This window comes from Euphorbia lathyris, chromosome 2, assembly GCF_963576675.1.
Source record: "Euphorbia lathyris chromosome 2, ddEupLath1.1, whole genome shotgun sequence".
Lineage (NCBI taxonomy): Eukaryota > Viridiplantae > Streptophyta > Magnoliopsida > Malpighiales > Euphorbiaceae > Euphorbia > Euphorbia lathyris.
Genome location: NC_088911.1, coordinates 76,773,302 through 76,789,253, shown reverse-complemented (window position 1 = coordinate 76,789,253; position 15,952 = coordinate 76,773,302). Strand labels below are relative to the sequence as shown.

General features: G+C 35.5%; 1 protein-coding gene across 1 annotated transcript; it reads left to right on the top strand.

Moving 5' to 3' along the window:
* The first annotated feature begins 4,387 nt into the window (after nt 1-4,387).
* On the top strand, nt 4,388-6,811 carry LOC136218657 (uncharacterized). The gene is made up of 4 exons (XM_066005685.1): nt 4,388-4,821; nt 4,893-4,976; nt 6,277-6,449; nt 6,524-6,811. Exons 1-4 carry the CDS (start codon nt 4,512-4,514, stop codon nt 6,716-6,718), a joined length of 762 nt encoding a protein of 253 aa, XP_065861757.1. The 5' UTR covers nt 4,388-4,511; the 3' UTR covers nt 6,719-6,811.
* Nucleotides 6,812-15,952: the final 9,141 nt, after the last annotated feature.

The following is a 15,952-nucleotide window of genomic DNA, read 5'->3' as shown; positions in this document are numbered from 1 at the left end:
AAATAAAATTGGAAAAATTATGGTTTCGCTATAAGATAGGTTGGTTTTGGTTTCATTATAAAATATCGGAACTTGTGAATATTGATTTTGTTTTTTTTTAGATGTTTATTGTAGAATAAGAAGACATAAATATAATGTTTGGATTTTATGATATTACGAAGGAAGTTATTGATTGGAGTTAGAATAAGAGTTAACAAATCCCATTAAATAGATATTATGTTTTTTTAAAGGAAAGTAAAAGTTTTATTCGTAGAAAAAATAGTGCATTTCGATACAACTAATTAAGAGAATTACATACGGCATGTTGATTCGAGATAATAGGGGTGTCTGTATTCGTGCCAGGAATGTGGGATTAGCAGACTCGATTGATCCTACTCTAGCGGAGGCAATGACAATAAGAGAGGCCCTCAGTTGGATTAAGGCTCTAAATCTATCTCAGGTGATAGTCCAATCTGATTGCCTAGAAGTGGTACAAGCTTTACAAGCCAAGGTTTTTGATCTTTCATACTTATCCGATGTTATTCAAGATTGTTACTCTATTCTTCAAGATCTTAACTTAGTTTCGATCTCATTCATTAAGCGATCAGCGAATCTTGTAGCTCATTCATTAGCAAAACCTATCAGTTCTAGGTCTGATTGGGGTGAGTGGGCATGTACACTATCTTTTCTTATCGATGTCTTATACTCTGATCTAATTTAATAATATTTTTTATTCTTTCAAAAAAAATTAAGAAAATTACAATTCAGAAGTATATCAAATAAGTTTCCATTTGCATTTTTTATTTCATATATCATGAATAATAAACAATTGCTTGAACTAATACAACAAGGGAAATGTGTTCCACACAAAATCGACTTCAAAGTCTTTTTTTCATGAGTGATTTTATGATTTTCCAGTTAATTAGATGTTATAAAAGAAAACATGACAACACTCCTATAGAGAAATAGAACGCTCATATAAAGTGGAATGACATCTATATATGGAGATATAAACATAATTCCAAATAAAGACTAAATCTAACATAGAAGTAGACCGATCAAAAGTTCTATTCAATAAAGAAAAACAAAACAAAACAAAGAGTCTTATTTATCAGCTAAAAGTTAGAAGAAAACAAAAAATATGAACGGAGATACATATTATATTGTTAATTTAATAAAATAATATTGAAAAATGATTAAATAAAATAATATTAAAAGATGATGATTTTTATAAGATATAATTAGATTTGCAATTTATAAAAATGAATTTGTTTGTCAATATTTTCAGAATGAAATTTTGTATTTTGTAGTATTATTTAATTGTATTTATTTATACATAATAGTAACATTAGCGGCTGCAATATACGTAAGTTATAAACATGTGCTATTTAAACATAAGAAACACCTATAAAAAGATTTTTGCAATTTTTTATTTACTAGAAAATTTTACCTTATATTTACGTGTCTTCAATTTATTAGCCATGACACACCACATCTGAATCTGATATGGTGTGCATACCTAAATTATAAAGATGTGTCACCTAAACACAAAAAAAAACACTCATAAAAAAACTCAATTATAATTTTTTGTTACTTTAAGATTTGGTGGGATTTACTTATCATACAACTTTATATATCCACTCAAGTGATACACAGATAATAATTTTTTTATCCAATTAAATAATTAATTAAATACTTATTAATAATTTCACAAAATTATATATCTAATAAAATATTTAATTCAATACTTATTATTATTTTCCTAAACTTTAATAACTGTACAAAATAATATCAATTAAAAAATTTCGATCAATTGAGTTTTATTAATCGAAAAAGCACGATTGAAATAATTATTACAACTTGAAAATAGTACATTATAGCATAACATACGATTAAATAGCATAACATTATACAACAATCAATCATTAAGAGCGGTGACTCCAAAACGTTGCCATATATGCTCGAACGGATCACGTTTGAGATTGAAATGGCTCGATCTACTCAGATTTGTAAATCCTTTGCAGAATCAGGAAAAGGACCTTGTTGAAGGTCGACAATACCTTGTAGTTCATACACTTCTTGATACGGTATTGACTCATTTGGGCTTTTACCAGAAAGCCCTATCATGGCCCAAAGACCTCAGATGGGTCTAAGCCCGTTCATGCCTGTTACGATGGTTAGTCTTGACCGAAGCTTGACCAAGGTCAAGGCTTCGGGCACCTTAAGTAATCGAAGGCTGTCTTCGGAGAAGTGTTTGGCAACACGTGGACCAAACACACGCTAGATTCCAAACACACGCTCCTCGTTTTCAAAAATACAATGGCACAGAAAGATAAGGTCCAAAGACCTATAATGAGCTTCCACGTATCCAAATGCATTCTATTTTATCGATAAATAGCAGAGGTATTCCAGGATCCCAGGTATCTTAATTCTACTTCTCATAACTCCATTTCTCTAATTACGTTAGCTTGATATTATCAACAGTATCACTGACTTTAGCATCAGAGAGGGTTCGCCGGAAGTCCGACCCTTTTTTTAATGTATATTGTGGTTTCAGGTGAACAAAAGATCAATCAATGATCATTCATCAAGAAATACGATAATATTTTGGTGCGGTGATCGTGGAACTTACTTCATAGAAGCATGGTTCAACTTCACAATTCAGTTGTTACCCCTACAAATCAGTCAATGGAGCAATCTGCCCAATCAATTGGTTGCTGACATTCCTGGTACTTCAACTGCTCCACATCGTGGTTTGACGGATTCGTGAAACATTCCAATTGCACCTCTATTGGTTTCACCATCATTAAATCAGAAAATTGATGCCTGTTTCGTGGAACTTACTTCATAGAAGCATGGTTCAACTTCACAATTCAGTTGTTACCCCTGCAAATCAGTCAATGGAGCAATCTGCCCAATCAATTGGTTGCTGACATTGCTTGTACTTCAACTGCTCCACATCGTGGTTTGATGGATTCGTGAAACATTCCAATTGCACCTCTATTGGTTTCACCATCATTAAATCGGAAAATTGATGCCTGTTTAGGATCTCTCGACCCTGAACATTGCTCTTTTATGGATGGTTTAACGAAACAGTTAATATACAATATGGGGTATGTTTAAGAATCAATGAACACCCTTCGTGCGGAGCATGCCACACAAATGGAGGTAATGCGTCAAGAGCTGAAGGAAGCTAGAGGTGCTGCCATTTATAATAGGAGAAAACACTTTGTTGCTTATTCTACGGGACATCACGTAGCCCAAACATGTCCCAAGAAGAGAGAATTATTAGAGGAGTCCCAGCCTGAAGTTAGGAGGGGGAGATCGAGAGAAAAGCTTAGGAGTCCCACTCATTACAGGCGTAATCTTTCACCCTCACCTAAAAGATATGCTCCAAAGGAAGAGGGATCCAGATCCTCGAAGCCGCGGAGAGGCGCTCGTCATGATTCCACCAAGTCATTGATTCGCCGCTATAAAACTCACAAGGACATAATAGTTATTGCTGATTCACCCGAACGAATTAGCAGAAGACAGTCGAAGATGAAGCAGGGTGAATCTTTATTAGAAGTGAGCTTCGCCATGTCATGAAGGATGAGGGTCTGGAGTAAAAAATGTCGGAGATAAACTGACGTGGATACACCTTTAAGTGATGAGATCACGAGTCAGCCAATGCCAAGAGGATTTAAGTACCCACTGCTAAAAAAAACTATAGCGGCATGGCAGATCCAACCTTGCATGTAAAGAATCTTTTCAAAGCACTATAAACCACCACGACAAATGATGCTTTAATATGTCGATTGTTCTCAACCACATTAAGAGATTCAACTGCCTATTGGTATGATCAATTGCTGCCAGGATCAATTCGGTCTTTCAAACAGATGTCAAAAGAGTTTGCCGATCACTTCCTCACTTCGATTCCTGAAAGCAAAACAATGCAGAACCTCAACTACCTGGTCCAAGAGCCAAGTGAGATATTTGTATGGAATCATTCCATTCACCATTATAAGAGAATTTTTAATGGTTGTGACACCAATTTGTTGGATCAAAAAATAAAGTTTAAAAAATAGAGAGCAAAAGTATAATTGCTGGAATAAATTTCTTTTAGTCTACTACTTAGATTGATAGATATTTATATATTACAAACATGACTATTTGTAAACAGCATAACTCTCACGAAATACAGATGACTCTTCAAGAAATAATACAATATTTAACAAATAGAGATGAATCTTGAATAAAACAAAATAATTCTTGACAATACAATGAGACTCAATTAATTATAAGTTATTATTTGAAAAACTTGAGGTAGTAAGGGTAAGTTTAGTAAGTGGTGAAGGAAAAGATAAAAGGGCACAAAGATAGTTACCAAATGGTTTACATATGATATAGCAACTCCAATACTATTATATTTATATTTGTATGAGTAATGGCCCGCACGAGTAGCAGCAGCAGCTCAGCCACCGTTTGACGATCATCAATCAATCTATCTCTTCTTCATTCATTCTCTCCTTCCTTCCTTATCAGTCAACGAAATGTTACACTCTCTTGTACAATCCGTATACACATCACCCTTTCACTCCACAACTCACTCCAAATCCAATTCCAAATCCAAGACTATGAGTTTTCTATTTCCCAAATCCCTCTTTCCTACTTTTGATATTGACCACTCATCAAAATCTCTCAGAAACTCTCTTTACCTAACTCAAAGATCAACCAGAAGGATCTCAACAACTAATGCTTCTTTGCTTGAAGCTCCTGTTCTCTGGGCTGGGAGGCTTTGCGTCTTCTACGCACTCTTGAAAGCTGGTTTAGCTGGTTCAAAGGCTAACCCACTTGTCTCCGGTAACTTCCATGTTTTAATTGCTTCCATTTTTTGTGCCATGGATTTCATTTACCAAACTATTTTTATTTAGATTTGGCTGCTTCCGGCGGTGTTGCTGCTGAATCTGGTGATTTGGGTTTCTCTAAGTGGCTTGATGTGATCCAAGGGAAGCCAGGTTTGTGGCTTTTTTTTTCCAATCATTCTAATTGGAATTTTAATTGACGACTTTTCATGAATAATGGTTGGAATTTTAATGTTCGTTATAGTTGAATATGATTGTGCTTAATTGTGGCTGCTGCAATGATGGTCAAAAGTTCTCTGTTAAAGAAAATATGAGTGATCATAATTCCATAAGCCATAATCTGTGCTACTTTTAAAGATTGCAAGAGTATCAATTATCAATCCAATGAGAAATCTGCTTTTACCTCTACTTCATCAAAGATAGTGAAGTTGAATAGAAGCAAGCAGTCTTTATTAATTGTTTCAGAAAAATGTTAAACAGTTGATCCAAATATTTTAGTTTTTATCCGCCATAAATAATAATAAGAATTTAAATTCCTCTCATAAATATTTGGATAAACTTTGAAAATTACAAATAGCTTAACCTCTGGTTCCCAGTTAGTGTTCCAGTCCTTTGGACTGAAGAGTATGTTTTACTTTTACATAATCATGGGCTCAGTGAATTGGCATCTACAATGAGAGAGCTAGATCATAGAATAGAGACAAAAGGAATAGCTAATTTTCATGGAATTTAAAATTTGAAGCTAGCAGGCCAGTGTTATCTTATTAAACCAAATAGATGATAAGAGATGTTAATTATGACCCTTGTTTTCAAACCAAATAGATGATGAGAGATGTTTGGTGGTCTACTGAATATTTAAACCCAGATAAACCATATATGCAAGTATTTATTTCTATTATTTCACATCAATATATTAGCTAGATTATGATTCTAATCGTTCATGTCTTCTAGGAATTGAAGATCAATTAGTGGCATTATTTTGTAGTTTTGGTAATTTTCTTTTCTCTTTGGGAGCAATGAGGGCAAGGACTGCCATGCTCTAAAGTACAGTAATCCTAAAGATGTATCAGTGTGGCATAATGGGATTTCTCATCCCATTAGTAAATTTTAATTGCAAATGATCAATGTGAAGTGTAACTTTTGTTTTTGGCTTAAACTAATTGGGTAAAAACCCTTTATTATATGTGCCTAAAATGTTGCTACATGTGTGCTGCACTAGTTTAGATGTGTTGCACTACTTTAGTTGTCAAGAATTGAAAAATGGGATTCCTGTGCCGGACAATATAAGTGAATTCATCTTCTCATACACTGTTCAAAGGTACACAAATTTGATTGTGACATTCCGAGAAGCTGCTTAGGAAGCAATTATAGCTTCTTAATAATTGAGGGATGGAAGTGGAAGTTATATATTTCCTTTCTACTAAGCTTCAATGATATATTTTTCCTTTAGCAGAAAAGGAAGCAGCTGACAAGAGGAAATTGGTGAGCAAATGGCATCCTACAACAAAGGGAACACTGAGAAGGAACTATAGGGTGGTTTCGAAATCTGAAGGACGACAGCTCCTCAAGGCAATTGCATCGTTGCTATCTGAGGACGATCACTTCAGGGATGCGACTTCTCACAAGGTAATAGTAATACAATCTGAATCTGGAATTGAGTTGAAGAGACAGAAGATGAGATTTGGTTTGGGATTTTGTAGGGGTGCCAAATAAGGAGGGAGAGTGCACATGGTGAAAGTGTGTGCTGCAACAACGTAAGGGCTCTATTTGATGAACTGCCAACCCCACACCTTGTTGTGGAGATCACACCATTTCCTGCTGGCCCTCTTACGCAGAAAGACTATGCCAAGGCTGAGAAGTTAGAGAGGGTGCTTAGATCAGGACCTTCCATCTGAATCAATCAATTCCTTTTGTATGTATAACTTCTAATTTTGTAAATACAACCAACCAACCAAGCTGATTCAAGATAGATACATATCTTTTCATTTTGCTTCCGCGTACAAGAAAGAGTATGGGCTTGTAAAATGGGGATGCAGGACCCGAAATCCCCCAAAAAGAAATTGCTGTATGGGGATAATTTGATCTCCTGAGAGTTGGAGTCGGGATATCTATTCCCAACCCAGGGGGATCTCCATCCCCAGTTGTCCCCCAACAGGGGATTTCTCAGTTTTTATTCTTTTAATGTCTACAAAGGGAAGTTTGTGCCAAATTGAGAAGGCTCGTTCATTATTGTGTAATAAGTAGGAAACGACGAGGTATATAAACTCAAAGATATGGGCAACAAACAACTTTTCGAATCATGGAACATCCAACATTTTGAAGAAGTACAATCACTAGTGTTTGCTATCGTGGATTTTGTCAATCACTTGTAGAGGGAAAAGAAACACTAATCAGAAATTTCCAAAATACCAGAAAATAAACCAGTTGTTGAACACGCAACATGTCCAAAATAACATCAAAAGACTAGAAGTTTTGAATTGCGATTCCAACTTGTCATATTTACCCAGAGATTTTTCAACTTCCTGAATTTATTTTTGGGATCAAATTTGCAAAATAATGGCCGGAAGAGAAATAGGAGTGGTAGCCACTTGAGCGAATTTTCTATCTCTTTCAACTCAAAAATGAAATTAAAATTTGCACTATCTCGTTACTAATATTGAAAGCTTCATTTTGATACCAAAAAAAAAAAATGTAAAAAATGATGAACAAATAAAGCAGAACGAGTTCGATTAATTTTTTAAAGGATGGACAAAAATTAATACGAGTTTAAAACAATCAATTTAAACTAATAGGAGTGGTACAGATGGCTGAGTTCAAGAAAAACTGGATAGGGGCTTCGCTAGTGCTAACTGGTTGCAAATATTTTCTCACTACAAACCGTGGAACATGGTGTCTAAGCACTCGGACCACCCTCCTATCGTATTGGATCTGGTGGAGTGAGTTGTTAAAAAGGGCAGGAGGAGGTTTAGATACGAAACGGCATGGACGAAAGAGCAAGGTTTCGACGACATGGTGAAGATAAATTGGGTAGCAAGCAGGCGACTATCCTTGATGTCTTGTGCTGATGCCATGGAGTAGTGGGGTAAAGGATTCCAAACTCTGTTTACGGGAAAGATTACAGAATTACGAAATATGCTTACTTTTTTACGGGATAAGGAGGACAAACACTCACTAGCAAAATACTTTAATGCTAAGGGACAACTAATGTGATACTGGAAGCAAATAGCAAAATTTTTTTTTTTTTTTACTCAAAGACGGGGATCTAAAAAAAAAAAAATTCCACTCTTGTATCAAGGCTCGAAGGATGCAGAATGTGATTTCTTGTCTCATTGAAGACCATGTTGACTTAGGCATTCATGCGGGTAAATTACAGACGTGATGTACAACCTTTATCCTAAATTACACTTTGGTGTATAATCAAAATTTTGTCACACTTAATCGTACGAGCTTCAGATGACCTCCTACTAAAGTGTACAACCGGTTTTTGTGACCGGTCAACGCTGTTCAACGTTGCCACGTCATCAATTTGACTATTCTAAAAGTCAAAAATTGACATATCTATTATGAATTACTAAAATGTCTCCATCCCCTTCCTCTCTCCCTCATCCCTCTCTCATTCCCTGTAACCATTGTCATCACCTCACACTCTTTTCCTTTCTCTCCCTCACTCCTCACTCCTCTCTCTCTACCATTTCTCTCTCACTCCTCTCTCTACCATTAATGAGCAATAACAATAGGGGCTTACAAAATTTTATATAGGAACTGCTAAAACCCAATTCCAGATAAAGACAGACCAAAACACATAATTAATCACATAAAATAACAGAAGCGGAAGATAGATCCGGAGAAAACGCTTAATTAGATTTTGTGGGTGTCAGAGGTAAGTGGTTAATTAAATATATTGTTTGGGTGCTATATTTGATTTGGTGTAATAATTGCTTATTGATTGATTTATATGCTTGACATGTATACTTGATATATTTATGATGACTACGGTGACGTGAATGAATCGAATTTTGATATTGATGGTTGTGAGGACATGAATGGTTGTTAGATCGAGACTTATTAGGGATAGAATGGAAATCGATTATTATACAGTTGATAAACTTTGGATAATATGAAAGATTGGAAAATTATAAGAATAAGAGCTTATCTAGGATAGTAGATTCAATGGTTGCGACTGAAATGAGAAAAATGAATATTGTGATCACGTGAAATATAAACACCGGGTATTTGTTATGACAGGGTGTTAAGGTACCGAGTATTTGTTACGACAGGGTATCTCATGATATGATTTTATTGGCCATGCAACCATTGAGTATTACTAGACTATGATAAGCAGGGCCCTTAAATAAAAAGGACTATTAAATTTAAAATTGATAAACATGTTGCTTGATAACCTATAATTTAAATGCACGAAATTATTGTATGCGTATGTGGCTGCTCTGTGCATTTAATTAACTATCTTATTGAGTCGGCAGCTCACCCCTTTGCCACCACCACTTTTCAAATTGTAACACCCTGGTCCAATACCATGTAGATATTGTCCGCTCTGGCCCAATTCCAACACATTGGGCCTCACGGCTTTAAAACGCGTCTGCATGTATTGGATTCACATCTTACTAATAAGCCCCAATCACTCCCTCTCCATTTACGACGTGGGATTCAGTTCATTCCTGCCCCCATCGCCATCCCTTAGGGCCGCTCCTTGCTCAGGCCTTCTTACCCCGGCGCCACCCACTCCGGACCGAGTCGTTACAAGTAGCCCAAGGAAAAAACAGACAATAAGATCTGGACGGAGTTGTTCGAGAAGCTTCTCCAGAGGATTTTGGAACAAGGACATAGCGAAGTTAAATTTGTCGAAAACACCCCAGCCTAATTGTTTAAAACGAAGCATTGTACAACAATTCAATTTCAGATTGATGGAAATATGAAAAAGAAACAAAGAAAAAGAAAGGATAATACGTACCTACAACACTAACTTTCTCTCAAGGATGAAATCGAGATGCTCACAGCCTTCTGGTAAACCGGCCTGGGCAGTCGGAAATTGAAGCAATTGAATATCAATTTCGGTTTGAAATTGGGATTTCTTGATTTGTCGGGAAACAAAAGGCTGATTGTGAGGAGTTGTAACAATGGTGGTTTTGAGGTTGCTTGAAGCAAAAAGCTTAGCAATGTCTATCATAGGCATCATGTGGCCATGAGCCATGAATGGGAACAAGAGAACATGAAGCTGAAGAGCTGATTGAGTAGCCATGATTGAATCTGAAATCTGAATAGAAAGAAAGTTGGAGCAACTGCAGATTTATAAAGGGTAATTATTTCGTATGCACCAAGAATAAGAAGAAGACAAAGTTTATCTGGGAATGGGAATGTAAAATTACAACTTTGTCTCCACGCATGCACTTGATCCGAAGAAGGAATCATCTGCTGGTCTTAGATTAGATGACAATCATGAATGTGTGACAACGACCAAAGCGTGAGCCACGAATAACTCTTTTACTCTTGATTTTCTCCGTGATTTCAAAGAATTAACTTGCAATTTTATTTTATTTTTATCTGAATTCAGGAACTCGACGGTTTTTGAGATTGAAACCCACCAATTAATTATGTGTTTTGGTTTATTGTTATTGCTCATTAATGGTAGAGAGAGGAGTGAGAGAGAAATGGTAGAGAGAGAGGAGTTGAAGGAGAGAGGAGTGAGGGAGAGCAAGGAAAAGAGTGAAAGGTGAGCTGATGACAATGGTTACAGGGAAGGAGAGAGGAGTGAGGGAGAGAAAGGAAAAGAGTGAGAGAGGAAGGGGATGAGGACATTTTAATAATTTCATAATAAGTATGTCAATTTTTTACTTTTAGAATAGTCAAATTGATGACGTGGCAACATTGACCAGTGTTGACCGGTCATAAAAACCGGCTGTACATTTTAGTGGGAGGTCACCTGAAACTCGTACGGTTTAATGTGACAAAATTTTGGTTGTACACCAAAGTGTGATTTAGGGTAAAGGTTGTACACCACGTATGTAATTTACCCGCATTCATGCATGTGACTACTTTCAACAACTCTTTTCCCCTTCTTTATTTACTCATTCTCAAACTGTTGATGTATTGTCTTATAGCCCTTTTTTTTGTTATGAAGAGTTTAAAGCTACTGTATTTTTGATGAATCTCGATAAATCCTCAGGCTCTAATTGCATAAACTCGAGGTTTCATCAACATTTTTGTGACAATATTAGATCAGATATTTTTCATGCTTATTCGGGTTGGCTTGAGAGAGGTGAATTTTTAGCCAACTTGAATGATACAGTTATTGTACTAATTCCGAAATGTGATTTGCCTATCTCGATGAAAGATTTTAGACCTATTTCTCTTTGCAATGTGATATACAAGATTATTGCCAAGGTCTTGGCCAACAAGCTTAAATCTATTCTTCCTGATATTGTGCACGAGAACCAATCTGCTTTTGTTCCAGGCCGATCAATTATTGATAATGTTCAGATTGCTTTTGAATATATATATTTCATGCATCGTAATAACAAGAGGCAGAAGGAGAAGTTGCTCTTAAAATCGACATCAGCAAGGCCTATGACCGAGTTTATTAAGGTTTTTTAGAAGTTGTGTTGTATCGTATGGGGTTTCATGTTAAATGGATTAATTGGGTAATGATTTATGTTACGTCTGTTTCTTATTCAATTTCAGTTAATAACGATATCGTGGGCCCTCTTAACCCTAAAAAGGGATAGTAACAGAGAGATCTTTTGTCCCCATATTTGTTCATTCTATGCATTGAAGTACTCTTAAAACTGATTTTGAAAGCTGAATCTGATAATCTGATTAGAGGCTATAAGGTATGCTGTGGTGCTCCTTTTAATACTCACTTTTTTTTACAGCTGATAGTTTTCTCTTCTTCGAGGTTTCATAAGAAGAGGGCAGTTAGTTGTGGATATTCTTATCGAGCACGAGTTGGTATCGGATCAAGCTATTAATTTGAGCAAGTTTGGAAATTTTCATTACTAAAAATGTTAAAGAAGATATCCGGGTGGCTATTCAAACTATCCTGAAGGTTACCTCTCCACTCGACATAGGGCGCTACCTGGGCCTCCCTTCTCTGATTGCACTATGCCATTTTCCCTTTCACATGACACAAGATAAATGACATACATTTGTTTTCGTGTCGTCTGATTATTTTTCGTGACATTATTTTAAAATTCTATCAACTGAAAGCGTAAATGTAAACCATCGTTATTCACATGTGGCCTTCCAATGACACAATTCTATCATCCAAAGAAAACGCGCATTTTCGTTAAAATTTACTTACTCATCAGATGACACTTGTAATAAATGACTGTCATTGTATGTGGAAAACAAAAAAAAAAAAAGCGGCAAATGAAATTTCACTTATGCGGCCAACTAAAACATATACCAAATTTATGCACTCAATCGTTTGACTGAAATTTCATAGCTCATATATAAACCCCTCTCTCTCTCTCTCATCCCAAACACTATTTTAGGTTTCTCCCTCTTCATCCCTCTCGTCACTTTCTATCTCCATGGTTGCTTTCTACATGCAATCACTGGGACTGAGATCGAAGCACGGTACTGGTAAGCCATATTTTTTCGTTCCTGGATGTATTAGAGTTTCATTGTTCCTTACTCTATCTTTTCCTCATCCGATTTACTCTTGTTTATGTGGATTTCAGCAGCTGGAATAAGAATCTATTAATTTTCAGACCCTTTTGTTGAAAAGGTTAGATCTTTCGCTTAGATACAATGATTTTATTATATTCATTGTTAGATTCACTAATGAAAAGCTTGGGTCTTTATCTTTTTTAACCTAGGGTAATATAGTGCGTGATGCTAAAAATGTTATGAACTCATCTGGTTCCTTTTTATTTGAACATAATATTTGCAAGGATAGTAAGAATGCTTAAGTATATGGGAAGACTAACTGAAGAGATTGTCAATCAGTTCATGCCTTCAGCATATGGGAAGATTTCTTTCACTTATTGAGTATATATATTGTTATGTTGGTTTGTACTGATTGGTTGCATGTATGATGTTGTTGTGTGTGATGCTGAGACAAGTTTATGATATATCTTCCACTTGGCTTGTTATCTGATTGAAAGCGTTCAGAATGGTGATAGGTTTTCAATGCTATCAGCACAAGTTTTTCACTTGTGGTGATAACATCACAAACTTCATCACCGTGCTCACTTTTCAATGAGTACAATCCAAGTGGCAAGTACATCGTAAAGGGTTATGTATGTGTATTGCTATTAACTGATTGGTTGAATACCTTAACCATACATGAATGTGAGTTATATTGCTATTTGGTATGAACTGATTGGTTGGATAAAACTGTTTAGGAAGCTAGAACTGACTGAGTATGTGTATGTGTATGAAACATGTTTATGTTTGATGTTCTGTTTAGGAAGTTAGAACTAATTGAGTATGTGTATGAATGTTCATTGAGCATGTACCTGATAAGGCATACTCTTAAGCTTTGAATGTTCATTGTGATTGGCCATACTCTTATATCTACGAGTTATACTACTAGAACTGACTAAGTATGTGTATGTGTATGAAGCATGTTTATGTTTGATGTTCTGTTTAGGAAGCTAGAACTTATTGAATATGTGTTTGAATGTTCATTGGGTATGTAGCTGATTAAGCATACTCTTAAGCTTTGAATGTTCATTGTGATTGGCCATACTTTTATACCTACGAGTTATACTGTTGGAACTGATTGACTATATGGGTATGGAGCATGATCTTATTTATGATGTTCTTTTTCACTTGGCTAGTTATCGTAAACAAAAGCATTCAGCATGGTGATAGGTTTATGATGCATTCAACACAAAGAGAGTCCCTTGTGGTGACAACATCATAGACTTCATTACCATGTTCATTGATTAACAAGTACAATCCAAGTGGCAAGAACATTATAAAAGGGTCATTGAGCATGTATGAAGCATGTAGTAAAGGGTCAATTTAGGCTACTTGCATGTTCTGATATGGCTTGCAAACGATAATATGTCTTTTTATGTGACTTGAATATACATATACATATGAACTGAATAGCAAACTCTACGTTATATTACAAAAAAGGGGGTGAGTGTTGCCATTCGGTTATCCTTGAAATTCCAAATCTCCTTTACTATGTGATAGTAAAGGAGATTTGGAATTTTAAAGATAACCACATTTGGAGCTCATATCCATATTGCATGCTCCTCAGTCCATCTCTAGGTGAGCCCCTCATAATCTGCCCTGTTGTTGAGGTATTGCTCAACAACTTCTTCTTGCCCAGGAAATGGCTCCTCAGTGAGGGGATGTATTAGTAGATCATATATATGCCACGACAGCTACAAAATGCATAGACTAATTAGATTACAAACATGATTAAGTGTTTATCAAATGAACTAGATAAATTGTGGCAGATCTATACCATGGCAGTAGGATAAGGAGGGTGAGAAAGGAGACGAGGAAGAGAAATCATCCCCTCAAGAGCCACGTTAAGATGATAGATCTTAGTCCTGAAGTGAAACTGAGAATAAGATGATACATTGATTAGTGTATGTGTATGCAATGTCACATAGGTTCATATATCTTAATGAGATAAGTTAATATTACTATTGGAGGTCTGTCAAACTCCAAAGGGTAGCTGATTCAGATTTAAAATATACCCCTTTCATATAGGGTGTATTGGGGGCCTTTTATTCTGACCGCCCATTTTAAGAAGTTATCATCCAAAGGACATGTTATCATCAAAGATAAGAAGAATCATTACAAATATAAAGATGAAATCAGGAAGAGTTAAAGAAGAAAATATGGATTGACAATGTAATACCTTCAATGGCCAGAAGCCACCCTGGGTTCTCCAAGTACAATCGACATAGGTCTGAAATTACCTTTTCCTGAAGACTTGCATGGGTATCAATTATATAATGTAAGTTTTCTGGGTTGAATGTATGGATTGACAGTGTATGCAACTGAATGATTGAAAAGCTTATTATTTATACTGATATGATAGTGGCTAAGGGAAAGGTCGTGAAAGGGGAAAAGTCCTTAGTGCGTTTAGGGTTTTGTGTAATGATGTTAGTGTATTAATGACCTGCTTTTGTTTTTGCAGATATAAATACTTTGGGATTATAGGCCTAATAATGACTTCAAGATATAGAGACACATCAAGATCGATTTGTTTCAGAAATTGGATATGTATTGCTTATTTTTTGAGTTTTAATTCAAAAAATTATGTGTACAAATATAAACAGATTATGAGCATTAGTCTCCAATAAAATTAAAACCATTGATATACAGAATTTCATGTTCATTTAAGTATGTTTCATTATTCAAGTAAAAACCAGAAATTCATTCGAAGAAGAAGGCAAAAAATGACATTTTATTTTAAAAAAATGTCATCTAAATAACAAAAAAAGACATTAAAATAAACGAATATGTCATCTGAAAATAAATCCATTGACATGATTGATTAAGACCTATGCCATCTGAAACAAGCTATACAAAATTTCATGTTCATTTGAGTATATTTCATTATTCAGGTAAAAATCAGAAATTCATTCGAAGAAGAAGGCAAAAAGTGACATTTTATTTTAAAAAAAATGTCATCTAAATAACAATATAGGACATTCAAATAAATGAATCTGTCATCTGAAAATAAATCCATTGACATGATTGATTAAGACCTATGCCATCTGAAACAAGCTAGAACGACAAAAATTATTACACAAACTGTCATCGCAAATTCAATATGCCAATTTTCCATATATATAATTGACGTTTTTAATTATTAGGATGTCATGCGATTAAATTAAAGGTGACGGTAATAATAAATAAGCTGTCATCATAACACGAGTAATACGGCATCACACAAATATGCTAATGTCATGTGACGTGCCTTCATATGACAGAACATAACCGTTGTCTGAAGGTGCATCAGATGGCAGCGAGCCCCGTGACAGATTTATATCTTGCGGGACGACGGTTTTTAATCGTCGTCTGAGAGGCTATTTGGCATAGTGTTGGTAGATCGAAATGTAGCATTTTCACCTTCCTAATCGACGGACTTCGTAAGTGGTTTGGGAGCTGGGGATTTTGATTTCTCTCTAATGCAG

What these genes read in the sequence shown, in the direction of transcription:
- LOC136218657 (XM_066005685.1), top strand. Translation starts at nt 4,512, where the DNA reads ATGTTACACTCTCTTGTACAATCCGTATACACATCACCCTTTCACTCC. An exon ending in GGCTAACCCACTTGTCTCCG is followed by an intron (nt 4,822 to 4,892) that starts GTAACTTCCATG and finishes ATTTTTATTTAG; the next exon opens with ATTTGGCTGCTTCCGGCGGT. An exon ending in GGGATGCGACTTCTCACAAG is followed by an intron (nt 6,450 to 6,523) that starts GTAATAGTAATA and finishes GGGATTTTGTAG; the next exon opens with GGGTGCCAAATAAGGAGGGA.